Source organism: Rousettus aegyptiacus, unplaced genomic scaffold, assembly GCF_014176215.1.
Source record: "Rousettus aegyptiacus isolate mRouAeg1 unplaced genomic scaffold, mRouAeg1.p scaffold_m13_p_15, whole genome shotgun sequence".
NCBI lineage: Eukaryota > Metazoa > Chordata > Mammalia > Chiroptera > Pteropodidae > Rousettus > Rousettus aegyptiacus.
In genome coordinates this window covers 24,346,034-24,374,031 of record NW_023416290.1, presented here as the reverse complement: position 1 = coordinate 24,374,031, position 27,998 = coordinate 24,346,034, and the positions used below count along the sequence as shown (strand labels likewise).

Genomic DNA, 27,998 nt, shown 5'->3' with positions numbered 1-27,998 from the left:
TAGTTTCATTCTTTTGCCAGTGCCCTTCAAATTTTTCCAGCACAATTTAATGAAGAAGCTTTCCTTTCTCCACTGTATGTTTTTGGCTTTTTTGTCAAAAATTATTTGCCTATATAAATATGGGTTTACTTCTGGACTCTTGATTCTGTTCCACTGGTCTGCATGTCTGTTTTTCTGCCAATACCATGCCGTTTTGATTACTGTCACTTTGTAGTATACTTTGAAGTCAGGCAGAGTGACTTCCAATACCATGCCGTTTTGATTACTGTCACTTTGTAGTATACTTTGAAGTCAGGCAGAGTGATGCCTCCAGCCTTGATCTTTTTTCAGAATAGCTTTGGCAGTTTGGGGTCTTTTGTGCTTTCCATGCAAATCTGATGATTTTTGTTTTCTATATCTTTAAAAAATGCCGATGGGATTTTGATGGGCATTGCATTAAATCTGTATAATGCTTTAGGTAACATGGTCATTTTAACTACGTTGATTCTTCCCATCCAAGAACATGGAATATCTTTCCATTTCTTTGTATCTTCTTCAATTTCTTTTAATGGGGTCTTATAGTTTTTATTACATAGGTCCTTCACATGTTTTGTTAGATTTATTCCTAAGTATTTCATTCTTTTTGTTGCAATAGCTAAAGGAATTATTTTTTTCTGCTTCCTCCTCTGATGCTTCATTATTCAAGTATAGGAATGCTATGGATTTTTGAACATTGATTTTGTATGCAGAGACTTTACTGTATTTCTATATAGAGAATCATGTCATCCACAAATAATGACAGTTTTACTTCTTTGTTTCCTATTTGGATGCCTTTTCTCTTGACTGACTACACTCACTAGGACTTCTAATGTTATGTCAAATAACAGTGGCGATAGTGGACACCCTTGTCTTGTTACTGATCTTAGAAGGAAGGTGTTTAGTTTTTCATCATTAAGTACGATGTTGGCTGAGGGTTTTTCATAGATGGCCTTTATGATGCTAAGGTACTTTTCTTCTATACTGATTTTGTTAAGTGTTTTGATCATAAATGGATGCCGTATCTTGTTGAAGGCCTTTTCCGCATCTAATGATATCATCGTATGATTCTTATTTTTTAATTTGTTTACATGTGTATCACATTAATCGATTTGCATATGTCAAACCATCCCTGTGCCCCTGGGATGAAGGCCACTCGATCATGGCATATAATCTTTTTAATATGTTCCTGTCTTTGGTTCACTAGTATCTTATTTAGGATTTTTGCATCTGTGTTCCTGAGAGATATTGGTTTGCAGTTTTCTTTTTTTGTGTGTTATCTTTACCAGGTTTTGGTATCGAGTAATATTGGCCTCATAAAATGAGTTGAGAAGAATTTCTTCCTCTTTAATTTTCCGGAAGAGTTTGAGGAGAATAAGTATTAAATCTTTGAATGTTTGGTAGAAATCACTGGTGAAGCCATCTGGTCCTGGATTTGACTTTTTGGTAGATTTTTGATAACTGTTTCAACTTCCATACTGCTGATCAGTCTATTTAAATTTTCCAGATCTTGATTCAGTCTAGGAAGGTTGTCTATTTCTAAGTATTGGTCCATTTCTTCTAGGTTATTAAATTTGGCGATATATACTTTTGATAGTATTCTTGTGTCATGCTTTGTATTTCTGCCATATCTGTTGTAATTTCTCCTTTTCACCCCTGATACTGTTTATTTGTACCATTTCTCTTTTTTCTTTTTGAGTCTAGCCAAGGGTTTGTCAATTTTATTAAACTTCTCAAAGAATCAGCTCCTTTTTGTATTTATTTTTTCTATCATTTTGTTGTTGTTGTTTTCAATTTCATTTATTTCTGCTGTAATTTTAATTTCTTTCTTTCAGCTGACTTTAGGCCTCATTTGTTCTTGCTATTCTAGTTTTCTTAAGATGAAGCATTTGTTTATTTGGGCTTATTCTTGTTTTTGGAGTTAGGCCTGTAATGATATGAACTTTCCTCTTATAACCGTTTTTGCTGTGTCCCCAAAGTTGATATGTTGTACTATCATTATCATTCATTTCTATGTATCTCTTGATCTCTCTTTTTATTTCTTCTCTGACCCAGTTATTCTTCAGTAGTATGTTGTTCAACCTCCATATATTTGTGATTCCTTTCACTTTCATTTTACAGTTGATCTCTAGTTTTAAAGTATTATGATTGGAGAATATGGTTGGTATGATTTCAACTTCATATATTTATTGAGGCTATCTCTGTGTTCTGGTATGTGGTCAATCCTTGAGAATGTTCCATGTGCACTAGAGAATGTATAAGCAGTTGTTTTGGGATGGAAGGCTCTGTATATGTCAATTATCTCCAGTTGGTCTAATGTGTCATTTAAGGATGTTATTTCCTGATTAATTTTCTATTTAGATGATCTGTCCATGTCCAACAGTGGGGTATTTAGGACCCCTACTACAATAGTGCTTTAGTCTCTTTCTTCCTTTATTTGTGTAATTGCTTTACATATTTCAGGGCTCCCTGATTGGGAGCATAGATATTTATGTTATGTCTTCTTGGTGCATGATTCCCTTTATCATTATGAAGTGTCCCTCTGTAATTTTCTTTACCTTTTTTATTTTGAAGTCTATTTTGTCTGATATTAGTACTGCTACTCCTGCATTCCTCTGAATGACATTTGCTTGAAAGATCATTTTCCACCCTTTCACTTGGAATCTATATTTGGAGCTGAGATGTGTTTCCTGGAGGCAGTATATGGGTGGGTTTTGTTTTTTGATCCATTCTGCAACTCTGTGCCTTTTTATTGGTGAATTCAGTCTATTTACATTTCGGACGATTATTGAAATACGAGGTCTTCTTATAGCCATTTTATCTTTTGCTTTCTGGTAGCTCGGTGTTTCCATTGCTTCCTTGTCCCTGTGTTTCTGTTTTCTTTATTTTGGTTTGATTTTTCGGGTTTTACCTCTGGTTCTTCTTGTTTTATTATATTCTTCAGTTCTGAATCTTTGGTGTATGGTTACCATTACGAATACGTAAAGGATAGTTACATATATACAGCTGTCCCTTTTCTTCTGTGTGTGCCTTATCCCCATTTTCCTTTGCGAATTTGGATCTTTGTATCCTCCCCTTTTCAGTCATTGTTATCTCAATTTGTTCCTATGTATGCTGAATGTTCATTACTATCTTATAACAATTCTCTTAATATTTAAGCTTATAATGCCCCATTCTTAGTAAGGAATGTACTTCTCTGCTTCTATTTGCCTGCCAGTTGCCTTACTCCTAATTATGTATTTTGTTTTTTCATTTTTTTTTTTTTTTGGTGAACTGACCCCTTTCTGTATTTCTTACAGTGCAGGCCTTGTAGTAGAGAATTCCCTTAGCTTTTGTATGTCTGGAAAAATCTTAATTTCTCCTTCATATCTAAAGGAGAGCTTAGCTGGATACATTATTCTAGGCTGGTAGTTTTTTCACTTAGTAGTTTAAATATTTGATTCCATTCCTTTCTTGTTTGTAAGGTTTGCATAGAGAAGTCCGAGGATAATCTAATGGATTTACCTTTATAAGTTACTGTTTTTTTTCTCCATGGCTGTCTTGAGAATTCTATCCATTTCATTGATTTTTGATAACTTTAATACCATGTGTCTTGGTGAAGGCCTTTTTGGGTTGAGATAATTGGGTGTTCTATTGACTTCTTGAATTCCAAGCTCCAGCTCATTCCTTAGATTTGGGAAATTCTCTTTCACTATTTGTATGAAAATGTTTTCTAGTTTCTGCTCCTTTTCCTTGCTTTCAGTAATGCCCATTATTCTTATGTTTCCTCTCCTGATGGTATCAGCTAGTTCTTTAATTTCTCTTTCATTATTTTTCATTCTTTAGTTTCTCTCTTTTTCCTTCTGATTCATTTCTAGATTTCTGTCTTCGATATCACTGATCCTTTCCTCCACCTGGTCGACTTTATTTCCCAAGCTTGCTATTTCATATTTCATCTCTTGCAGTGTGTTCTTCATCTCCAGAAGTTCTATTTGGTTCTTTTTGAGGGTTTCAATCTCCTTGCTCTGCTCATATAATTGTTTTTTTTTTTTTTTTAATTCCTGAAGTTGTTGGTATGACTCATTGTGGAACACATTGAGTTTTCCTAGGAGTATGATCCTAAATTCTCTGTCATTTAAGTCGCATATTTCTATGCCTGTAAGCTTCTTTTCTGGAGATTTTTCTCTTTCTGAGATGCCTTGTTACCTTGGTTATTCATGATGTTTAATGGATTATTTCTCCACCTTGGCATTTATGGAAGTGTATTCTGCTGCTTTTCCAGAAAGATTTAACATAAAGGTCTCTTTTTAGCCTGTTGTAAAAAAGGGCCTTTTCTTTTGTTTTCCAGTAGGTGGCATCTAAGCCTCTTGGATCCCTGGTTTATATAAAAGCTTAAAATGATTTTCTCAAAAAGTTTCTTGTTGATATTTAATCATGCTCGCTACCCTCAGTTTCAGTGCCTTTTAGTGTCTGTGACAGTCTTCGCAGTGTTTGCTCAGATTCCCCTGGGGCTCCAAGATGATTGGTCTCGGAGGATATGGGGGAGGCGCCCTCTGGGATGGGGTTTGGGGGCTGCGGCTCAGCCTAGGTTTTGCAACCGCAATCGATAAAAATCAACTGTTGTTTCTCTGCCAGCCACTTCCCTGCTTTCTGCCATGATGACTGGGCCCTGCAGCCAGCTGGCCAAGGAGATCTTACAGCTACCCCAGCATGATCAGAGAACTTGCCTTATGAACTCACAGCTCCTTCTCCCCTCTCCCTCTGCAGGGAGCTCCACATGCTGTGAGAGGCAGTGTCTTTATTTTTCCTAGTTCACTGCCTGACACCCGGGGTCCTGACCTATGGTAGCTCTTATGCGCAGGTCTCACGCTTGGATGTGCTCATGTACAGTTTGGGTGTATTTTGTTGAGTTTTAGATGTTTGGCTTATTGTCGTTTCAAGGGGAGAGATCTAGGGACGTCTTTCACTCCACTATGTTTCTGCAAAAGTCCCAAGAACCATCTTAGAGGCTGCCTACCAAAGAGAATGAACAAATATTAAAAGAATTCTATATGTGTCACTTCATATTAGAGGGTACAGCTGGGCCATCTGGGAAGAAAATGTAGCTGATACTCCAGATTCAGAAATTAAGAACAGGATCTTTCTTTTCCCAAGGCTTCTTACATGTGTAAGAGATAAGGTAAGTGTAAGTGTTCAGGACTGAATGAACTAAGAATCTGAGATGTAATTACCAGGCCCTTCCCGCCCCCAACACCAATCGCCCGGCCACCCCCACGCCCCGCCCCTGCATAACAATTACCACTAAAAGTTAGTTTCAGGCTGGTGAGTACCACTAAAGTAACATCAACATCTACTCTTAGGCCCGGGATTGTGAAGAAAACCAATAATGAAGAGCATTGACTGCAGAGTCAGGACTTTAAATCTCAGCTCTGTTGTAATTATTGATAGCTGTGCTCTTAGGAAAGTCTTTAAAATTGAGGTTAATTTTATTTCTTATAAAACGGGGATGATAGCATCAACTACTATTTCCTATATGTATGAAGCAGCTATTGAGAGCTATGATACTGTGGATGAAAAAGAGGCCACATACCAAATCTGAGCAGCTCAGGGGAGGCTCACATGGTAGGCCCTACAAACTCAGGAGGCCAAAATTAGCCACATAGGATGATCTGAATATAAAAATTCCTAACTAAAGCAGCTCATAGTGGGTAGTCACATCTTAGGCCTATAGCTTTCTTGAGATAGGTCCATCTTTAGTGCAAGTAAGCCTGTTTGTCGTCTTTCTGATTCTAAGATAACATACCCTTGGAATGTCAAAGTAATCCCTTCACCACACCAGAGAACAAGACCACAGAATCTCTCATTGTTATCTTGTCCCCCTACATACCATCTCTATGTGCTTTAAATGCTAATTATTAACTATCCTGTACCCACCAATGTAAAATAAATATGTATCTCCATTTCGCTTTGTAGCTAATCCCAGAGATTGCCCTGCTTTGCTTTCTCCCACCCCCTTAACTTACTTACCACCAATGGATTTCGTGTACTTCTTAGGTCTCCCACTTAGATTCTAATGTATAAAATAAGCTACAAAACTGCTATTTTCTGGATCATTTTCTTAATCCATTGAGAATTTGCTTGCAGGTAATAGTCGGTTTTGCTCAAACTCTTTAAAATGATCTAAACAATGATTACAAAACACTGAATGGCAACATTTCTATTGTGTTGCTTGTGTGAAAACTAAGGATGTAAAAATCTTTGCTTTTTGAATATAATTCTTCCTAATTACTTGGAAATTTTATACTCTTTAAAATGATTTAACAGATTTTAATCGTTTCACTATTATGCATAGCTCGAGTAAAATATAAGCTGACTTAATTCTTGGGGCTTCTTGAAATATTTTGCACAAGTCTTTTAAAACATTTTCAACACAGCTTTGTCAATGCCCACATTTTGCTATGGTTTTTAACAATGTACTTTAACATAATGAACTATTATTTCAATATTTAATCAATGTAAAATACTGCTATAGATGTTATGCACACATATTTATTTTTTAAAGCACACTAAAGGTTTGAAAACCAGCGCGGTTTTTTTCCTTACAGCACTACGTAAACGTTCGTGGTACCCGCAGCTGTGGTATTGATCTCAGTCCCACTGCACATGCCTTTTAAGTATTTTCACTTTGTCTTTTGCACCACGTTATGGTAATTGACTTAACTCTGTCGTTTGACCCTCCCTATAAATTTTTTCTTTAACGTTTTGTTTTGAATTGTGGAGTCTAGGAAGCTGCCCACGCAGAGACAAAAAACCATTCCCCTTCCCAGGTAGCTGAAGAACCCGCTGACGGGGGCGGAGTCCACGGTTACGAGATAAAGTTGCAAGGCAGGCCGGCCAGCTCGTTCCCGGAAGTGACGCAGGCGTCGTCGTGCGTGCAGACGGCTGCGTCGGCTGCAGGAGAAGATGGCGGTCTCCACAGGTCGGTTCCCGGCCGGGCTGTGGGCTTTTCCCCTCTGACCTGACTCTGACCCTCCGCCTGCTGCCGGCAGCCAGGCGCTGACCGTGTGGGTGAAGCCGCAGTGCGCCTTCTCAGATGTCACACTCCTTGATGAACGAAGCCCGTGGCCGCGGATGGTCTGGGTGTGACCGGCACGAGGGCCTTGGGCGGCCGTCGGGGGCGGCGAGTCGTGCTCGCGCATCGGCCGCGCGCTCGCGGGCTGGGGGCGGGGTGACGTCGGCGCTGACGCAGGGTCGGGCGGGTTCCTGTCCGAGTGCTGAGCGGTAGGCTGTGTGGGCGGGAAGAGCGTGTCCTAAAGTTGGCGGTGTCTGTGGGCGTGCAGGGTTTGGGGGTCGGGTTCCGGAGTTTGCTGGGTTGAGTTGGTGGGGGTGGTCCACTTCTGGACTCTTCTTGAGTTGGGTGGAGGAGGATAGAACTCAAAGAGAAGAGGACCGTTGCTTTTAGTAATAAAAAGAATGTAGAGGCGGCCATCCTTACCTGATTGAATTCGTGTTGTTTTTTTTTCGTTTAAGTGAAAAACTGCATTGCGAACAATAAACGTCAGAACAAGATGAAAGATAATTGAAGAAAAAGTGGTTACTTAGATAAACTGTTCAACTCTTCTGTTTTACTGAATACAATGGTTTCCTGTGAGCACAGGCTTTGAAATCACGTTTTAACGCTGAGGTTTTAGAAATTTGACCATTTAAAAAATGTTAACAATGTTACGTTTTACCCGTTAAAAATGTTTATGCGTATGATCGTTTGAAACCAGGTTATAGAACAGTATGACAATGTTTCACGCCATTGCATAATAAAACGAAATTTCAAATCTATATGTGCTAAAATGGAACGCTTCTGTGTATGATTGGTACTTGTAATATTTCTGGATATAGTCAACATTTTAATGAAAAAGTGTGCATTTTAAATCATTTATTGTTTACAGGTGTCAAGGTCTAACGATTTAAGCTAGCGTGAGGAACTATTTCATTATAATTGGGAGTCAGCCAACAAAGCAAGGATTATTTAAAAAGTGACGTTTTAATGTTACAACTTTACTTGCTATTTGAAATTGAGCGTGCTTATGAATGGGGCCATTTCTTTTTAAGAGTTGTTCTTAGTACCTACAGGTTATTGAAGATTTAGTAATGTGGCGGTGCATTTTAATTTTATAGTTTTAATTTTGTGGATTACTTTGTTTAAAAATGATTTTTTCTAACATAGAGTGAAAATATTTTGAAAAGACCAAATATTAGATGATATTAATGGTAGATACTTTTGTTAACCATGTTTAGTTATTTTAGAAAGTGAAATATAAATATAAAGAAGTTGCTGATAGGTTATTAACGTATCTCTCACCCCTGGCAACGACTAATCTTTCTGTCTCTATAGTTTCTGGATTTTCAGATGAATGGGATTGTATACATTTATGTGCTCTTTTGTGTCTGGCTTACTTAGTATAATGTTTTCAGGGTTTATCCATGTTATGGCATTTATCAGTACTTCATCCCTTTTTATGGCTCTGAATATCTTATTTAAATATACCACATTTTATTTTTCCATTTACCTATTGATTTGGTTGTTTCCACCTTTTGGTTATTATGAAGAATGCTGCTATATACATTTGTGTACAAGTTTTTATATGGACATGTTTTTATTTTTCTGGGTATGTACCTAGGAGTGAAATTGCTGGGCTATATGGTAACAATGTTTAAGTGTTTGTACCCGACTGTTTTCCAAGTGGAAACTGTTTTGTATTCCTGTGATTATTCCACATCCTCACAAACACTTGTTGCTTGACTTTTCTAGCTATCCTAGTGGGTGTGACACGGAATTTTGTTGTGGTTTTGATTTGCATTTTCCTGGTGACTGATGATTTTGACATCTTTCCATGTGTTTATTGGTCATCTGTATATCTTATTTGGAGAAATGTCTATTCAGATTCTTTGCTCATTTCTTAATGGGTGGTTTCTATTTATTTTTGAGTTGTAAGAGTTCTTCATGTATGCTAGATGCATGTCCTTTATCAGATATATGGTTTGCAAGTGTTTTCTCCCATTTTTTCATTTTCTTAGTGGTGTCCTTTGAAATGAAAAAGTTTTAAATTTTGATAAAGTCCAGTTTTCTGCTTCATTAGGATGCAAAGTCTGGCTTTTGGTATGTACTTTATCATGTGGCTGGCTTTTTGTTTTAAAAACATGCTGACATAACCTAAGTTCTAATTGCTTTGGTTATGATTATTTTACATGATTACCATTATGACAGAGGGGTAGGAGTCTAAGCACCTTGCCAGATGTGAGGTTTAATCTTACATTAAGAAAAGTTATATAGCCAGATATCAGGTATACTTCAAGTAGGTTATTCTTTATAAGTACTGTAATTATACCATAGATTTTTTCAGTCTAGCGACTGGGATGTTATCAAAAGTACAAACAACAGTGCATAGCTTGTAGTGTAAGTTATTCATTCTAGTGTCATCTGCTACCCAAATTATCAGTTTTGGTTTACTCAACCGTATTGATGTAAGTAGTTATTTCCTGAGTGGAAATATATAAATTATTGAAAAGTCTTTAATTTTCTGAAGTGTTTACCTTACAAGCAGTGATATGGAGGGATATTTACTTATTTTGTTTAATGTGGTATTGACTTCGGAAGCTAACTGCAGCTTCCTAGACTCAGATGAGAGCAGTTATATTCATTTAAGTGTTCTCTGTCAGAAGACCTCACATTTAGAGCAGGGTTCCCCAATCTGTGGCCTGTTAGGAACCAGGCTTCACAGCAGGAGGTGAACAGTGGTAAGCAGGTAAAGCTTCATCTGTATTTGCAGCCACTCCCCAGTGCTAGCTAGTATCACCACCTCAGCTCCACCTCAGATTATCAGGCATTAGATTCTCATAGGAGCACCCGTCCCTGCTGCCAAAGTGTTGGGGATGGCTGATAGAGTGTATGCCATTCATAATTTTACTTAGAAAGTCATGCCGGAGAGGAATCAGAGTATATTGTGTATTATGTAACTTTCCTCTACTCCCTAGTTTATTCTAAGGGAGTTATCTCTTCTTGGTTCTGAAATAAACATTTTTAGCTCTTCTGGAGAATGTTAAGTAACTTCTGTATTCTCCCTTGATGAGTGAGATATCTATAGTGTATCCAGCAAAATCTACAAAGCACAATTTTTGCAACAACTTACTGCATTGTATTCGAATGTGTCTGCTTATATGGTTGTCTTCATTCCACTGGAGTGTAAGACCTTGGGGAAAGGATTTTTTTTTTTTTTTTTTTGGTGTTCAGAATAGGCAAAACTGGCTACAGGACTGACTGGTCTGCCAATATTGAAAGACTGAAAGTAGCTTTTGCCACAAATTTACCGAGTGTTTTTTGAGTGCCTCTTGTGTCGTATTCATTTTCTTATAATACTGTTTCCATATATTTAATGAGAAAAATTGAGTAAAATCTGACTTCCCCCTTTATATAATGTTTTACTCATAAATTTTGTTTTTAATTTTCTAAAGTGAAGCAATACTAAAAGAATACTTAATGTTCAAATATGCTCATTAAATAAACACTAAGCTGTTTATTTCCACGTCTTGCTGAGTTAATATACAGCACATATATTTCTGAATGAGTTATTCATATAGTTGTAGTATTTTAAGGGATAGAGTGATTTTGATTGTAACCTAAAGAGTACCAGTAGCATGATTCATATTTTCCTGTACATGACAGATCCCCTATACCACAGGATTGAGGTACTTTGCAAATCCTCTAATCTCAAGAATATTCCACCTATGTTTGAAGATGTAGTACAGATGCTTTAGATGTACAATGTTTGTTTTGAATTTTTTCAAATATATTTTTATCTACTATATTTCATCAATTCTGACACAATTTATATCTGAAATGGGTATAGTTTAATTGGTAGTGTTTTTCAATTTTATAAAATACTTGTATAGTTGATGCCATCTTAGATTTGATGAAAGACAATATTTAGAAATCTGTTAAAAAGAACTCAGTGAGATGAATATATACCAGATTTTAAAATACTGGGTTCTGTAAACACGTTAACGTATTCTCATTTAATAATCGAATATTAAGCAGTTGTTATAAATTTAAACTTAAATGTATTCTGGTGAAATAATTTTTAATCTCATGTCAGTTTTTGAAGTATTTTAGGGAAAAAAGTTAAAGTTAAAATTGCTATACCTGATAAACCTTCATTTAAGCAGAAAGATGTTATTTTCTCTGAATTATATAAATGTAATTTTTAATAATATTTGTGTAATTTCACACTATCTGAGGTGATTTGATTTTAAAGTTTTGAAATGTAAATCATATGCCTTGATATGAGTATTTGTGTGGTCTTGTGGTCTTGACATTTTTAACATTATTCCTGCTAATGGTATTTACAATAGAGTTGTAACTTGTATTTGAAACAGCCATTGGGGGTTATGGACCCATTTAGGATTATGGGACAAGATTTTTTTGAGTAAACTGTGATAGAGGTTAATGATTGATTCAGTCAGATATATTCCTTTACTGATTGAGTATTTAGATGACAGGAATTCAGTTAGGAATTCCACTGATGGTGCCTGGAAGGGAGCAAGTACATATGGTTCAGAATAGAGGGCAGTAAAGTGATCATAGAATGTGACTTCATTTACTTTTGGAAGACTTTTCTTAGTTATTATTTGAAAATGTTCTGCCATTAATAACTTTAAAAGGTAAAAAAGTCCAGTGAGTTTAAAGTATCATTTGTAGGTTGTTTTTCGATCCATACTGACATAACTTTGAAAGTTTTCCATAAGTATGGTCAATGTGTATGTGTTAAGTCTTTTTTCATTTATACACAGTTAATATAATTCATGTGCTTTAAAATGACTTTATATAATGTTTTAAATATGTGATATAGTTCACCTGAACATATGCTAAGTAGCTCCTTTAAGTTTTGACACTGCCAGATGTTTTTGTCTAGGTTGGTTTTCCACCTGCTCTTCTCTCCTTCAGTTATCTGTTGTTGTGTATCAAATCACCTCAACACTTAATGGCTTCAAACAGTGATTTATTCTTAATCATGATTTGGGGTTTGGGGTTCAGCTGGTCTCACTTCACCTGATGATGGGTTGGGCCTGTTGACTGGGTGTGTTGGTTTTATTCCAACAGGCCACTGTGGTAGTATCAGGATGTAAGGGAGTCCAACAGGCCACCACAGTGGCCTGAAGGAATAAAAAGGCTAGGCCCAGAGCCGCACCACAGCATCACTTTTACCACATTTTATCAAAACAAGGGGCAAGGACAGCCCAGATTCAAGGGTAGGGGAAATATCTCTTGAGAGGGAGGTGGTGATGGCGGTATGTGCCTAGAAGAAGGAGGAGAATTATTCACAGTTGGCTCTAGATCACAGTCTATACCACTTGTGTTTTGTTCTTGAGGGCAAATTTAATACAGTGGAATTTTAAGTCAAAGCATATGAATATTTAAAATTTTTTTGTGTGTATTTGTCATTACCTCTGCAGCACCATGTAATTTCCAGTGATGTATAATGATGTATAATGTTATATAATTATAACAAAATATAATTTTTCCATAGATCTACCTACCTTGTGTTTAGCATGTTTTTAATTTTATTTTTCACAATTCTTTTAGCTCGCATATTTTTCTTGTTTGGTTTATTTTCTTGTAGAATTAGCAGTTGCATTTCATATCTATGAAATGTATATTGTCTCTTTACTACTCGTGATGTGTGTGTGTGTGTGTGTGTGTGTGTGTGTGTACCCATTTACTGCATGTTAAGTGGAACCTGGTTATTGATATTATTTATAGGGTTTTAATTGTTTAAAAATCAACTTGAAAATTTTATACCTTATATTTATTTTGCCTTTGTTTGATTTTTTTTCTTTAACTTCTTAGGTTAGGGTCATTTCTGAATCACTTTCCAAACGGAATGAAGGAAAGTCAAATGGGGAGGAAAATTAAATTCCACCTCTCTGGGAGGAATAACAAAGAATATCTGGCCATCTTTAATCTAGCAAAAAATATGATTCTTCACTATTTTGATAATATATAAAAGAATCATGACTTTTAAAGAAGTAAAACAATAAAAATTGCATAACACCAGACCTGCATTTAATCTTTGATTCAAAAAGCATTTTAGGTATATAGGTAGGTTATGTTTAAAAATCTGTGATAACTTGCTTTCATGTAATTTAAGAATCCTCAGTGTGGAAGGATCTTTAGAAATAATGTGGTTCAGCAGGGATTCCGAAGCAAAGAATTAAGAGGTTAGAGATTGTGGCAGAGACAAGGATTTTTCCTTCCTGCTGCTTTTTTTTGATTTCTTCCTAGTACACTAGCTCTCCCTCCTATACTAGACCCTTATGTGTTAGCCATTGAGATATGCTGAAGTAGACAAAAGGTCGTACGTCACTGAAGTAATTTAGTCCCACTAAATCCAAGTATGCAAAGTATAAAAAGAAAACACTTTTTGCCCAGATTTATCTGGCTAGTTTTGTGGCAGAGCAAAACTACTACTATATGAAAATTTTGTGTTTCCTTTTTTAATCTCAATACTTCTCATACTTTGATTTCTGTGTCTTGATTCCATATTAAACTGTAAGCTCCATGAAGGCTGAGACTGTGACTATCAGTGCTAGATCCTATTGGCCTAACATAGTTACTAGCTGGTAGTAGACATTTAATTTTGGTTAAATAAATAAAACCACAGAACTACAATAATAAAATGAATCACAATTTTCTTGAGGCACTTAACATTTCTTCCCTGATTGTCTTCCTGATTGGTCTTTCATCACAACTGATAATATTCTCCCATCTTCCTGCCTAATCCATGATGTTTATACTTAAAACCCCTCCCTGAATCCTCATTGATGCAAGTAAAGTCTGAATTTGTAAGTGCTTGCTCTTCCTGTGTTGAGCCAGGCCTTCCAGGCAATTTTTGGCTCTTTCCTCATTCGTACTTTACTGTCCCCAAATAGTCATTGCTTGCTATTGTCTCTCTCTCTCTTTTTGTATAGTATTACCCTTTCTTTTGAAATAAAAGATTTTAAACACCAGAAAAAAGTACGAATACACATACCCAGCTCTCTCAAATTCTAATAAATTATTCTTGCTTCAGGTTGTTTTTGAAGAACTAAAACACTACCTGAACCTTTCCAAGCACTAGGTCCGTTTTTCTTTGCCCAGAGGTGATCACTATCCTGCTTTTAGTGTGTATTCCACAGACATCTTTATACTTGCTACAAGTGTATATACTCATTAGCAGTGTAAAGGTCTTTTTATAAACAGTCATGTGCCACTTAATGATGGGGATATGTTGTGAGAAATGGTTGTGAGAAATGCATTAAGCAGTTTTGTTGTGCAAACATCGTATAGGATACAAATCTAGGTGGTATAACCTACCACTGTAATTTTATGTGCCTTTTTTTTTTTTTTATGTAACTGGCAGTGCAGTGTGTTTGTTTAAACCAATGTCACCACATATGAGCGAGTAATTCATTACACTGATGTTACAATGGCTATGATCTCCCTAGAGGTTAGGAATTTTTCAGCTTAATTGTAATCTTATGGGATCACTATCATATATGCAGTCTGTCATTGACTGAAATGTCCTTACGTAATGCATGAATATTCGACTTTCTTTTTAATTATGGTTAAGTGTAGATAACATAATATTTGCTATGTTAAATGCTTTTAACTGTACAGTGCAGTAAGGTTAAGTATATCCACACTGTTGTGTAATCAGTCTCATTTTTTAAATTTACAACACTGAAACTCTACACTCATTAAATAGCATGTTTTAAAATTTTTAGCATTGATTGATACTTGTAGCTCTAATTTTAATTGCAATGGTATTCTGTCATTAATTACACTGTTATACGTAGGTCGTTTCTAAAATTTTACTGTTAGAAATAATGCTTAGTGAGCATTCTTGTTCCTATCTTCCTGTGAGCAGTCAACATGAGTTTGTCTAGCTTTATGCCTAGATCTCTGTAATTATTATCAGTTTCCTCACAAAAGTAGTTATACCAGTTCTTCACATTTAGGCATTTAATCTGCCTAGAATTGATTGTTATGTACACTATGAGATAGGGATCTAATTTTATTTTTCCATATGGATAAAATGTTCTAATACCATTAACTAAACAGTTCATTCTTTTCCTATTTTTTTCTTTTGAATTAATTTTGGATTTATAGACAATAAGCAGTACAAAGGATTCCTACATACCTTCACCCAAATTCATCAGATGTTAATATTTAATGTTTTTGCATGTGCTTGTATGTGTGCTTTCTTTCCCTGTTCCCCTCCCTCCACACAGAAACAATATTTTTTTCTGAACCATTTGAGAATAAATTAAATGTCTGTCCTCTCCTACCGAAAATCAGGACATTCTCTTACAACAATAGAATTATCAAAATTAGGAAATTAACATTGATACAGACTTTTATCTATAGGCCCTATTCATATTTAGCCAGTTTTCCAACTAATGTCCTTTAAAGCAAAATATTACTATTTTTTTTCTGATATATGATTCAAGTTAGCATTTGATTGTAATGTCTCCTTTAATCTGGATTCCTGTTTTCATATATGCATGTATCTTTTGCAGCTTTTCTTTTTTATTAGTTCCTGCATTAATTTCACATTATCTTAATTTCTTTGGCAGATGATGAAGTCTTAATAGAGAAAGTATCCACTGTGTTTTCTTTTTCTTTAAAAATTTTTTCCAAACTCTTGCCTCTTGGATCTTCCATAAAAATATTAGTCAAATTCCAGGAACAGTGCTATTGGAATTTCAGTTTAAATTGAAAGAATCTGTAGATTAATTTGAGGAGAACTTTTTGCAGTTTCTCATGTAGCCAGATTGCTCTATTTATTCAGCTTTTTGATATTCATAAATTATGTTTTGTAATTTCTCCACTGACATCTTACATATTTTCACCCACTCTTCACTTGAATGGTTTCTTTTCTTTAGGTTTATCTGCAGACTTTCTTCTTCAGAGAGACCTTCTTGTCTCTTCTTTTGGGGTTCTCCTTTCTGGGCGTTCCCATAATGCTTTCACATTGTATTGTGCTGTTTCTTTAATTGCCCTCCTCTCATAGATTGTAAACTTCTTGAAGGCAAAGGTTCTAGTCCTGGTATTAAGTGCCTAGCACAGCAATTGCATCTAGTAGTCATCAAATGTTTATTGAGTGAAGGAATGAATTAATATAAAAGTGAATGGATGGCAAATATGGTTGCCCAAGACTTTTTTGCTTAGTGTGTGTTCCTCTATGTGGTGATATTTTCGTGTGTGTGTGTGTGTGTGTGTGTGTGTGTGTGTGTGTGTATTTTTTACGCCTATAGCACCCAGTCTTCCTAGGTGGTGTCTCATCCAAGTACTAACCAGGCCCTACCCTGCTTAACTTCTGAGATCAGATGGGATCGGGCATGTTCAGGGTGGCATGGCCGTAGACTGATAATTTCTTTTTTTAGAAAGATAAGAATCAGGAATTTAGGAAGATAATATTAAAACCAAAAAATATTTTTGGTATTAAATTTTTGAAAAATCAAACTATTACTCAGAGAACTTGTATAAATGCTTCTTGTTAATATAATTTTAAGCACTGCAAAACCAGAAGGTGAAATTTTAAAACTTTCTTTACAGTCTTTTTATTCATATAGCAAATTTCAACAAGTATTTTTTGAAAAATATATACTGTGTTTTAAGTTGTACATATTTTGTTGTCTGCCTAATTTTTTCCCCCTGGATTTTGAGATGCAGTATGCAGTAACAGAGTGTTGAATCCGGGTTGGGAAGTTTTAGTTTTGACTCAGCTACTAGTTTGCCATAATCTTGGTCTTTGTGAAATGTGGATATTATCTGTCAGTCATACCTCAAAAGATTTTTCCTGTCTTCAGATAGATGGCAGTTTCATTCATAACATTCAACCTAATAATTTAACCCTTAATTTTCTTACCTTGTGAAATGATAACAGGTTATAAGCTGAGATTCAATGAAATACTTTTGCCTGTATAGCTTATAGCAAATGTCTGCACATAGGAGGTGATCAATAAATGTTATTTTTAGCCAGGTCTTCTTGTTGGGGGTTTGAGAGGAACACAGTATTTCCAGAGTAGGGCAGGAACCAGAGAACTAAAATTACAGGTGGGACTTTTCATGAGTTCCATCTTAATAACATGACCCCTCAGGTTTGTTGAAGTGTCAAACCCATGTGCCTGAGAGAACTCAGTTGGGGGCAGGTAAGCAGCTTGGCCACCCAATAAGCTGGATGTGAACCTGGAAGGGCCAGTCATCCCACTGTACATGCGCCCAGGACACTCTCTTCTTTAGTTGTTTAGACACTCTGAGCAGTGGGGTGAGGGAACAGGGACCTATAACCAATCTGCATTTTGATGAGGACCAACTAGTAGGATTGGAAAGCAAGTAAGACAAAAAATTTATTCCATTCCTATAAACGTTTGTTTTCCTTTAATTTTTGAGTAGGGATGATTCATCTGGTCAAAAAGTGCGAAAGAGTGTACAGCGAAGTCTTCCTACCCCTGTCTCTAAACAAGGCTAATTTTCCCTGGGAGCATTTTAAAATGATACTTGATTGTGTTTGACATAGAAATACTCACATTCATTAGCAGGAAAAAAGGGAAGTAACAAAATTATAAGTCATATGATCTTATTTTGGGGAAAGATAAACCATATATTACTATGTATGGAAAATAATCAAAATAAATACACTAAAATGTTGACCATAATTGTGAATTTATTGGGTTTTGTACCTTCCAGACTGTTATCGTCAGCTGAAATTGAAATTTGCACTGCCCTCTTCAAAACCATACGTCTCATACTTTTTTTTTTAGTGTTCAGAACTGTCTTAATTTTGTTGATTAGTTGCAAGCTGATAGTAATTTGCTTTAGTATTGTTTCTCATATGTTTGCGTATAGATTGACAATTTATTACTGTTTTAGGTCTTATTTATGCTTTTCCCCCCTATAACTTGAAAAGTAAAAATTTGAGTTAAAATAAACAGCATGGCAATACTCATTCTCATATTTATTTGGCAATCTTTATGCCTTTTGGTATCTTGGGAATCAAAGGCAAATGATTAGGAACGTTGATATCCTTGAGACTAAAAACTGGAAGCATGTTTTCAAGGTTGTTTGCAGTCATTGTTTTGCATATGAATTATTTATGGTTTTATCTCTTATTAGTAGAGGTTCATTGTAATGTAAAGAGGAGACTTAAGTTAGTAGCAAGTCAGGTGACTTGGGTTTTTTACCTGGCCTGGACAACCAACTAGTAGTTAAGTAACTTTAGGATTATCACCTAACTTTACTTGGTGATAATTTTCTGTCCTCTAAAGTATAAGGTTTTGGACTGGATGATCTCTGAGGTTTTTCTGGATTTAAAAATTGACAACATTTAAAGAATTGCAGCTAGAAAGGGGCTATTTTTTTTTCCTTAAAATGAAGATCCAAGACTAAAGGGATTAAAATATTTAAACCTATTAAAAAATAACACATATATACACATATAAAAAGGACAAGCAGAACTATAGAAAAAGTCTCATAGATATAAGAGATCTAGTGGGCAGCTAATGTACACACTGCAACTTTTGTGGAGCAACATCCCCATCTCGTGGCTTGTTCTCTTCACACAGGCATTAGCAGTTGGTTGAAATAAAAACCAGAACGCTCTAGTCCTGAATCTGAAAATATAGCTCATTTTGTATTCGCTTTTGATTTTGGGTCTTAAACTCTAAAAACAAAACCTGCTATAGCCTTTAAATATTAGCATTGCCAATAATTGATCCATTAATCTTAGAACTGTTTTCCCAAAATGCTATATGGAGATGATGAAAAGTTTAGCAGTGACTACTAGGTTTATCACTTTTATGGTACTTATGTAAAGAGAAGCCTTAGTTATACATTGTTTACTTTGTAGTTTTGGATGCTCATGAAGATCACCTTACTGAATTGGTTATAAAAAGGAGGCAACAAAATTCAACACAAATTTAGAATTATTCTTGGGGAATGATTTCATAACGCTAAGGGTAATCAAGCTTGTTTAACATTAAAAAGCAATTCGATAGCATTATATTGTGGAGATGTAACTGTACAGCTATAGGAAAATAGCAGATGTCCCAATGTTATATGAATACAGACTTATAGCTTAGGATAAAATTTCCAGGTGTTGTACAAAACACTTTTATTCTCACACAATTTAGATGGAAGTAATTAGAAGTTTTATATAAAATAAACTTATAAAGTGATCATAACCAACATTTATTGTTTCAGGTGGATTACCTTGTTTAAATGATTCTGTGAGGTAGGAACTATTGTTGTTCTCACTTTTACAGATGATGAAACTGCTGGGGGTCACATGTCAAGTGGGCAGTAGAACTGGGATCTGGACCTGGGCAGTCTGACTCCTAGATCTGAGCCAGGATATGCTGCCTGTGTAACTTGTAGCACTACATAACTTAATGGTTAAAAGAGTGACTTCATTCTAGAAACTGGTAGGTCACATAACTTCTTTAAATGTCAGTCTCCACAACTGTAAAATGGGTGCTTTTAGGATTAAAAGGGATAATTTATTTAAAATAGCATACAGTGTATGGCAACAAATGGTTATTAATAATCATAGTAGTTGTAATAGTGACTACTCGTTTTTGTGATTTATTACAGCTCTGTATTTCTGTGGCTCAAGATTTTTCAGACTTTTTTTTTTTATAAAACAGTATATTAATGTGAAAGTGTTTTTCTTTTAAGTTACAACACATATTGGATTTTTATTATATATCCAGAAAGGTTACTGTGAATTAGTAAGTGAAAGAGATGTTTTGGTTTTCAGCAACAGACAGAAGTTATGCAAAATGACAATTGCTTTAAAGGAGATGACACTTCTTTCCTGTTCCGTGTGTGTGTGTGTGTGTGTGTGTGTGTGTGTGCGCGCGCGCGCGCATGAGAAAGTAAGAGTGTGCGAGCGAGTGCTCCTGCCAGAGCCAAAGAGAAGATTCAGATGTCATTTACCTAACTTTTTCAGGACTTGCAGGACTTGTTCAGTGGGGTTGGAGGGTGTTTCATGTTAGATGCTATTGTGAACAGGGAAGACCACGGGGTCCATTTTTTTGAGAGGCCAGGCCAATAATCCTAGTGAAAGATTGTGATAAGTTGGAAGAATCATGGCTTGATTCCAGAGATCAAAATGATGGCAAACACCAACCAGGTTCAGTGAGAATGAGGGAGTGGGAAACTGAAAGGCTCGGAGATTCTAGACAGAGGAAGATATATGTGGTAAGATTTTAGAAATAAAGAGTGATGAAGTTAAGAGATAGAGAAGTAGAAGTGTGAGAAGGGTTTATGGATTGTGTAATATTTGCTAGGGTTTGGGCAAAGGGGTGAAGGTTGTGTCCTAGGATATTGATATATTTATAAGGAAATTTGTTTTCAAATCAAGCAACTCCTCAAGTGAGATTAATGATTATGCGCTGGTGCTGACATGGGAGAGGTATGACTCCATTGCTTAGAGATGAGAACAGAAAAGAGACTGACTGGGGACCATGGATGGGGCTGCTTTAGCATTCTGGAAATAGTACCTTGTAGTGCATTTAAAAGATAGCATAGCCCTAATTCTATTCTTTAAAAATTATTAGAGAGTATGTGTTAATGAAATTAAACTTTGAACTTTCTGGTCGTGCCTATTTATTTGATGTAGTATTTTCTTTTCAGTTGAGACATTTTATTTTGATTTTTTAGCCTTTTTTATTTATACTTAATTATCTTTCATTTCCATATTCCCTATCTTTTTTTTTTTTTTTTTGATGTAGTGTCTTGGCTAGGATCAGAAATCTCAACTATTCACTGTAATGATTCCTTATGATTGATTTATGTTAGTATAAAATTGATAATTAGGAATTTATATACATGTTCTGTACTGCTGTTAATGTTTGGTATGGTGCTTTCTTTAGCATTTTTATTTTGAGAGGTTATTAGATTCTGCATTTTCTGGGTAGTATGTTTTTTAGAGGCAATATTGTCCTTTGGGGAAGTAATTTTATAAAGGTTAATTTTGAAAAAGTGATTTTGACTGTGTGTAGCTCTTACAGTTATGAGCTTTTTACATTTACACTGACATTCTTTTGTATAGGAGTTAAAGTTCCTCGTAATTTTCGCTTGTTGGAAGAACTCGAAGAAGGACAAAAAGGAGTAGGCGATGGTACGGTTAGCTGGGGCCTTGAAGATGATGAAGATATGACACTTACAAGGTGGACAGGCATGATTATTGGGCCACCAAGGGTCAGTGCTATAAATTATATATTTTTTCTATTAATATTTATCTTCACTTTAGAGTAAGCATTTTATTTTATAATGATATCAAAATAAGTAATTATAACTTCTGAGACAATTCTTTTTTATTTGTTTTAAATATTTTTATTGATGCTTCCTGTGTGCAGGGTATACGTGATTTTCTGGAGTTTGGGGGGGAAAAGATTGATATGGTCGTTGCCATCAAGGTGTTTGCTGTTTAGTAGAGAAGACTGAATAAATACAAATGACAGATTCTACATACAGCAGAGAAAGTTCACTACAGGACTTTAGAATATATTTCTTCTAGCTGGAATAATTGAGGAAGGCTAAATAAACAGTGGAAGAAGTTGCCTTTGGAATGAGCCTTAAAGAACTGACTGGTAGGATTTCAGAAAGTGGTAATGGGGATGGAGAACATTCTAGATAGAGAGGAAAAAAGGTGAGGATATGGAGGGGATATTTGGGAAGAGCAAACAGTCTATTTTGACATATTACTAACCCACTATGTGTAACCAAGGGTTTCTAAATTCGTTCCTGTTAAGTGCACATTGCTATTTGCGCTCTGATATTTGGCTTACCATGTAAATGATGAAGATGATGGCCTCAGTTTCTTCATCTATAAAATATGAGAAGGCTGTGAGTCTTGCATATTTTCTAGTATTGCTGGCAACATGGCCGTTGTATTTTATTGGGTCTTTCTCAAGTTTATGAAGTTTTATTTTTACTCAAATTTTTCCTAATTGGAAATTTTTTTTTTACATTTCATTTCTTATTCAAAGTTACCATTTACTGCATTCCCTGCGCTGAGTCTTTGAAATATGTGTTATGTTTGACTTGTTGAAAGAACACACCTTTGAAGGTTTTTTTAGTCTTTGGTTTGCATACCATTTTCCACTTCGTGAGAGAACATTTCACCTGTTTTTCTGTTTGGGAGAGTTTAGATTTCCTGTTGATTATTACAAAAGAAAAATGGATCAGGTAATTAGCAATGTTAAAGAATTTTACATTTATTATTTAAAGAATAAATTAATGTATGTTTTATATTTTCTGGTATTCCTTTGCAAAATTCATGCACATTAACGAATGAACTCTACTACCCTCACCTTGCTCTGATTTTTCCATAAGACATTTGAGGAAGGAAACAATATTTATGGTTAGAATTTTGGTTGTGTTTTATAACTTGGTATTTATAATGGAAACCTTGATTTTCACTGTGAACATTGTTACCATGGTCTGTTTGGTAAAAAAAAAAGGTGCTTATGAACGTTCTTACTTAGTGAGTACTTTGAACACATGACAGTCTGAACTTGATGGAGTATAAATTTGAAATTATTTAAATTTGTTTATTTTCTAGCTACTACCTCCAATTGACTTTAAACTTTAAGAATGTGTTGGAGCTTGTATCTGAGTTCTTCAATAATTCTTGTAGGCTGTTTCATAGTACAGTACCCAAATGTAGAAGAGCAGCTCCCACTTGATTTCTGACACAGTTGTGGTTACCAGCGGGACTCCTCTGGGCTGGCTTCCTTTACTGGTGTCACTGCACTGCATGGAGCTCCCATCTCTAGGCTGTGCCCAGTGAGGGGCAAGATCTGTTCTGGCTTGTGGGGAGGGTAGCGCTGGCTGGATAAGGGGGACATAGACCAGCTGCTGCCATAGACTCCCATACCAGCCTTCTCTTCTAATGGGTCCTCTGCTTTCTATGAGTGGTGGTCTTGGAGCATCTTTTTTTTTTGGTGCCAGGAAGAGGCAGGAAGGGAGTACCATGCAAAGGCACAGTATTCTTTCTGAGTCAGACTATTCACCACTAAATGATTTTCTGCTCTGCAACTTCTCTCCAGTTATCTCCCTCACTGAGGCAAATGGGACTGGGTGAAGGTGAGTGGTCACAGCACTCATTAAATTACTTGGTTAACTGGTTTTTTTTATATATTACTGATTAAGATTGCTGTTTTTTTGTGTGTTATTCTTATATCATTTTGTATTTATATGATTAGCAATTCTGTTTTTCCATATATGTTTGTGTGTGAAATTTTCTGAAGCAATATTTTTTAGCATTAGAGGTTTAGTTACTTTTCCTTATAAGTGTCCTTGTATCTAATTGGAGGTATACCTATCTTTAGAAGTTTTGAGAATTGAATTAACAATTAGACAATAGGAGAGTACCTGGCTATAGTATGTACTTAGTAATTACTAGTTCCTTTTACTACTCTGTTTTCTGTTTTATTTTAATCTTTTGTTAGATAATAGAAAGACTTGGCTATTAATTTAAAATTTAGAGGTGAGAAGAAAAATTATTGCAAGGCGTCAAAAGTTAGGATGATGTTTAAGCGCTGAATAGGCAGGCTAGCTTAGGGTTTTTTAACCTTTAAAAAATTGAGTAATTTACATAGAGTGAAATGTATAGATCTTACCATGAGTTTTGACAAATGTACTGTTACCCACACCCTTAATGAGGTACAAGAACATATCCGTCACTCCAGAAAGTTCCCTATTCTCCATCCCATTCCTATTCCCACTGCAACTACTACTTCGTGCACCCTCGAGCTGTTTTGACTGTTGTAGAAGTTTGTATATATGGAATCATGCACATACACTTACCAGTCTGCTCCTTTCGACTCAGCATAATGTCTCAGAGATTCCTCTTTGTTGTTCCATGTAGTAGTAGTGTTTCTTTTTTATTACTGAGTAGTACTGACTGTGTGGATATACCGTAATGTGTATCTCAGTTCTCCTATTCATGGGCATTTGGATTTTATCTACGTACTGGCTATTACAGATAAAGCTGCTACGAGCATTCTTTACAAGTCTTTTTGTGATCATATGTTTGTTTCCATTTCCCTTGGGTAAAATGTCGAGGAATGAATTTCTAACTCGTAGGGTAGGTGTATGTTTACTTATATTTATAAGAAAATGCCAAATTGTTTACAAAATGGTTATGCCATTTTTGACACAAAGCAAAATATGAAAGTTCTAGTTGTTTCCACATACTTTGAGTATCTTTAACATTATGGAATTCCTTGGGGTCTTGTTATTATTGGTGTTATTATTTTTATTAAATCCAAGTTTTTTAGAGAGGCTGATATGTGTCCAGATCGGAAAACCACAGACTCAATGATTTCCTTGAGATCTGTCTGATTTTAGTCCTTTTTGTGCATATCAAAAGTACTGGACATATTGAAAATGTTTGCCATTAAGCTTGGATGAGTTTTATACAACAGTTTTTTTTTTTTTAATATCCAAATATTTAATGTCTATACAAGATTGTTGCGTACATTTTAAACTACAGTAGTTTAATATCCCACATCTGATCTCTACTTGGGAGTAACTCTCACTTAAGGGAAAGGAAGCTGTGGATCAGTTTTGGTAAATGAAATCTGTAGACCAGGATTCCTCAATCCCCAGTCTGTGGACCGATATCAGTCTGTGACATGTTAAAAACTGGGCTGCACAGCAGGAGGTAAGCGACATGCAAGCAAAGCTTCATCTGTATTTGCAGCCGCATCCCAGCGCTAGCATCATTGCATCAGCTCTACCTCAGATCATTAGGCATTAGATTCTCATAGGAGCTCTGGTCTCTAGTGCCAAAAAGGTTGGGGACTGCTGCTGTAGACGGATGGTTAGTTGACCCCAGGCTTATTATAGAAACCAACAGGCATTACATTTGTTCCTTTCATTTATTTTTTACTTTCCTGTTTTAATGGTATGCCAATTAGTTAACCAAGTGAACAAAGCCATAAAGACAAAGAAGAGTTAATTATACACATGAAAATAAGCCCTGAATAATCTAGAAGCATTAAGTGTGGTAGCTTTAAAATGGCTTTTTATAATATGGTAATGTTAAACTTCTCTATTAAGAAACCCTATTTTAAAATGATATAGAACATAAAGGTTACTGTTTTATCTCTGAATTCAGATAATAGAATTTAATGAGCCACAAAATTAATGAAGTAGTTAAATATAACTAATAAGAGCATGAAATAATAGTTTTATTGCTGTAAATTGGTATTATACAGTGTTTTCCCTTTTGCTAGGAGTTGATTGCCATATAAATGGAGTAACCATGTAATGTATTGTTCAACCAAACCCTTTTGAGAATGAAAAGAAGCTCTATTAATATTAATACTGGAATAATAGGAATAAACAGAATTATCCTGGACAAATGGGACCCTTTATGTATGCATGACAGTCAAGTAGTCCCTCTGCCAACAATGTGAACTTTTTAGTAAAATCTGCATTTAAGTGGTTTGCTTTTTCCTTTTAATTTGTTCTAGGCGTTGTTTGTATCTCAAAAAGCAAGTTATGATCATTTTGATATGACTAGAATTATAAAAATTTTTAAGTATACTTGCTGCATTTTTTTCTAACCATACTTAGAAAAGTAAATTCTTGATCACATACAGTAACATCCAGTACATTCACATTGTACTTTTCCTCTTTATTAGCACTTGAATATTATTATTTTTTTGCCTTCCAGACAAATTATGAAAACAGAATATATAGCCTGAAAGTAGAATGTGGACCTAAATACCCAGAAGCTCCTCCATCAGTTAGATTTGTAACCAAAATTAATATGAATGGAATAAATAATTCCAGTGGAATGGTAAGTTAAAGTAGTCATTTTTTAAAAATTATATAACCTATAATATATAGTCAGGAGAAGGTTAAAGGGAAAAGGACCTTTGTTTAGCATAAAGTCTGAAGAAGTTTATATTATGTTGTTTATTTTTTATAAATCAACCTATCCTTAAAAACCTTTATGTACCAGCCTGTATAGATGTGATAGTAATACTTCTCTTAGGGTTTTATTAATTGCTTCAGTAGTGATATTTCATTGAGTCCTTATTTGGTAAAAAGATGACCATTATTATTTTTTTTGAATGTTAGTTTTCTTTAGGGTTAAGTTATATTTGGTGAGATTAAAAGGAAGAATATTCATGAAGAAGAGGCTTTTCTTTGAGAAACAAGTATGTCTGTATTGGAACAGTCATAATTAAGCATTGTTTATTTAAAGCAAATAAACCAAAATGATACATTCTACCTGACTCACGCAAGAAAGTAGAAATAGCTGAATTTCCAATATGAGTAGATTGTTAGATTCATGTTAAGACTAAAGTTCAGGCTCTCAAGGTGCTATGCCAAGAGCATACTCACATGCAAAATACAAGTTAAGAAGCATAATAATGTAAAATGAACATCATTCGTTGTAGGAAATAGAATGTTACCAATATCCTTAACTGGTCATGTGCTCCTTCTCATCCATCCTTTGTTCTTTCTCCAATGGTAATTAACATCTTGAAAATTTTCTTTTATATTTTTAAATTTTTCTTTATAGTTTTACCTAATATATAACATATGTACACCTATCTTCCCACCCTTCCTCTTCCTTCCTGTCTGTGTAGCTATCAAAAACCATGGATTTATACCAGTACCTGCAATTCTGTTCCAACAGTACAGGTCTTATTCCAACTTTCATCTTTCCCATATTTTAATTTTCTCCTCCAACAGTGAGAAACTTGGCTCCCATTGTCTCCAATATATTTACTTAAATTTGCTCAGTTCTCCTTGTATGTAACCATACTTCCGGCAACAGGTTGAGCCCAGAGCACACAGCTAGCTGCCCTCACCCAGCCAACCAAGTATACAGGCCCAAAGCTGGGCCCCAGATAGGCTCTCACCTTCCCACTGGGTGCACTGAAAGTATGACCCAGAAAGAGGAGGAAGATGGAAAGGTTATTAGAAATCTCAGCTCTGGACCTGCTGAGTCTCTCTCAAACCTCCCTACATGCTGTGTGCCAATTCATAGCTGGGCCCTGAGAGTCGTCCCTGTCATTCTGTCAATCTTTGTAATTTATCGGAGTATTTAGTCCATTTACATTTAATTACATTTATAGTAATTATTGATTCGTTCAGATTTAAATCATCTTATTTTGAGGTTTCTATTTTCCCTTGTGTTTCTCGCCTACTTTTGAAATGATCATTATCTCTTTTCATCCTGTTTCTGTTCTTCCAGTGGTTATTCCTGAAATTACAATGTAGATACTTAACTATTTCTGTCAGGTAGTGATGAGATGTGATAGAAGCAGGATTAAGAAACATTTTGAATTTACAGAAAGGATATTGTTTAGGGAATTTCTTTTGTGTCATAGCATTGCCTTTATGAGGAAGATATTTTTGTTAAATTTCTCTACCAGGAGTAACTTTTCTTCTCAACTACTGTTTGTTTTCACATTACAGACTCCATAAATTAAGTAATTGATGGTAGGTTCTGCACTATTGTGGGAACTAGGAAATTGAGGATTTAGTTTCAAATTGACTTTTACCAATCTCCAACAAACATTTGATGACCTTTGTTTAAACTCATTGGCTTCTTGTTCACCTTTTGACATTTTGTCTCTCTTTTGCTCTCAACCTATCATTAAGTCCCATCAGTCTTTGTTGAAAATGTAACTTGAATCAGGTCTTATATTTCTGTTTACACTGCCACCAAATGAATCTTGACTATCATCTCTTGTCTGGCTGGACTTTTGCAACAACCTGCCTGATTCTGTTTTTTTGTTTGTTTGTTTGTTTGTTTGTTTGTTTTTTATCTCCTCTAGTCTTTACAAGGTAAGCTGACAGATGACAGAGGGGTCTTTCTTTCTAAAACACTAATGGTGTCATGTCGCCTTTGTGTTTTAAATCCTTTAATGACTTC

The 27,998-nt window shown here is 35.4% G+C and overlaps 1 protein-coding gene and 1 pseudogene across 4 annotated transcripts in view; one reads left to right on the top strand and one right to left on the bottom strand.

The window, feature by feature from the left end:
* The first annotated feature begins 6,853 nt into the window (after nt 1-6,853).
* Nucleotides 6,854-27,998, top strand: part of UBE2V2 (ubiquitin conjugating enzyme E2 V2) — a 36,124-nt gene continuing 14,979 nt past the window's right edge. For 2 of the 4 annotated variants that reach the window (XR_004954608.1, XM_036232866.1), the window contains exons 1-3: nt 6,854-6,973; nt 21,141-21,289; nt 25,779-25,904. Coding sequence is in view for 3 of the 4 variants with exons in the window: in XM_036232866.1 (XP_036088759.1) it covers nt 6,958-6,973; nt 21,141-21,289; nt 25,779-25,904 (291 nt within the window). In the remaining variant the exon portion in view is untranslated. Of the gene's footprint in view, nt 6,974-16,663; nt 19,510-20,801; nt 21,290-25,778; nt 25,905-27,998 lie in introns of those variants that run through there. The other 2 variants (XM_036232867.1, XM_016121714.2) reach the window with 2 other exon arrangements.
* LOC118612361 lies at nt 16,333-16,451 on the bottom strand (annotated as a pseudogene).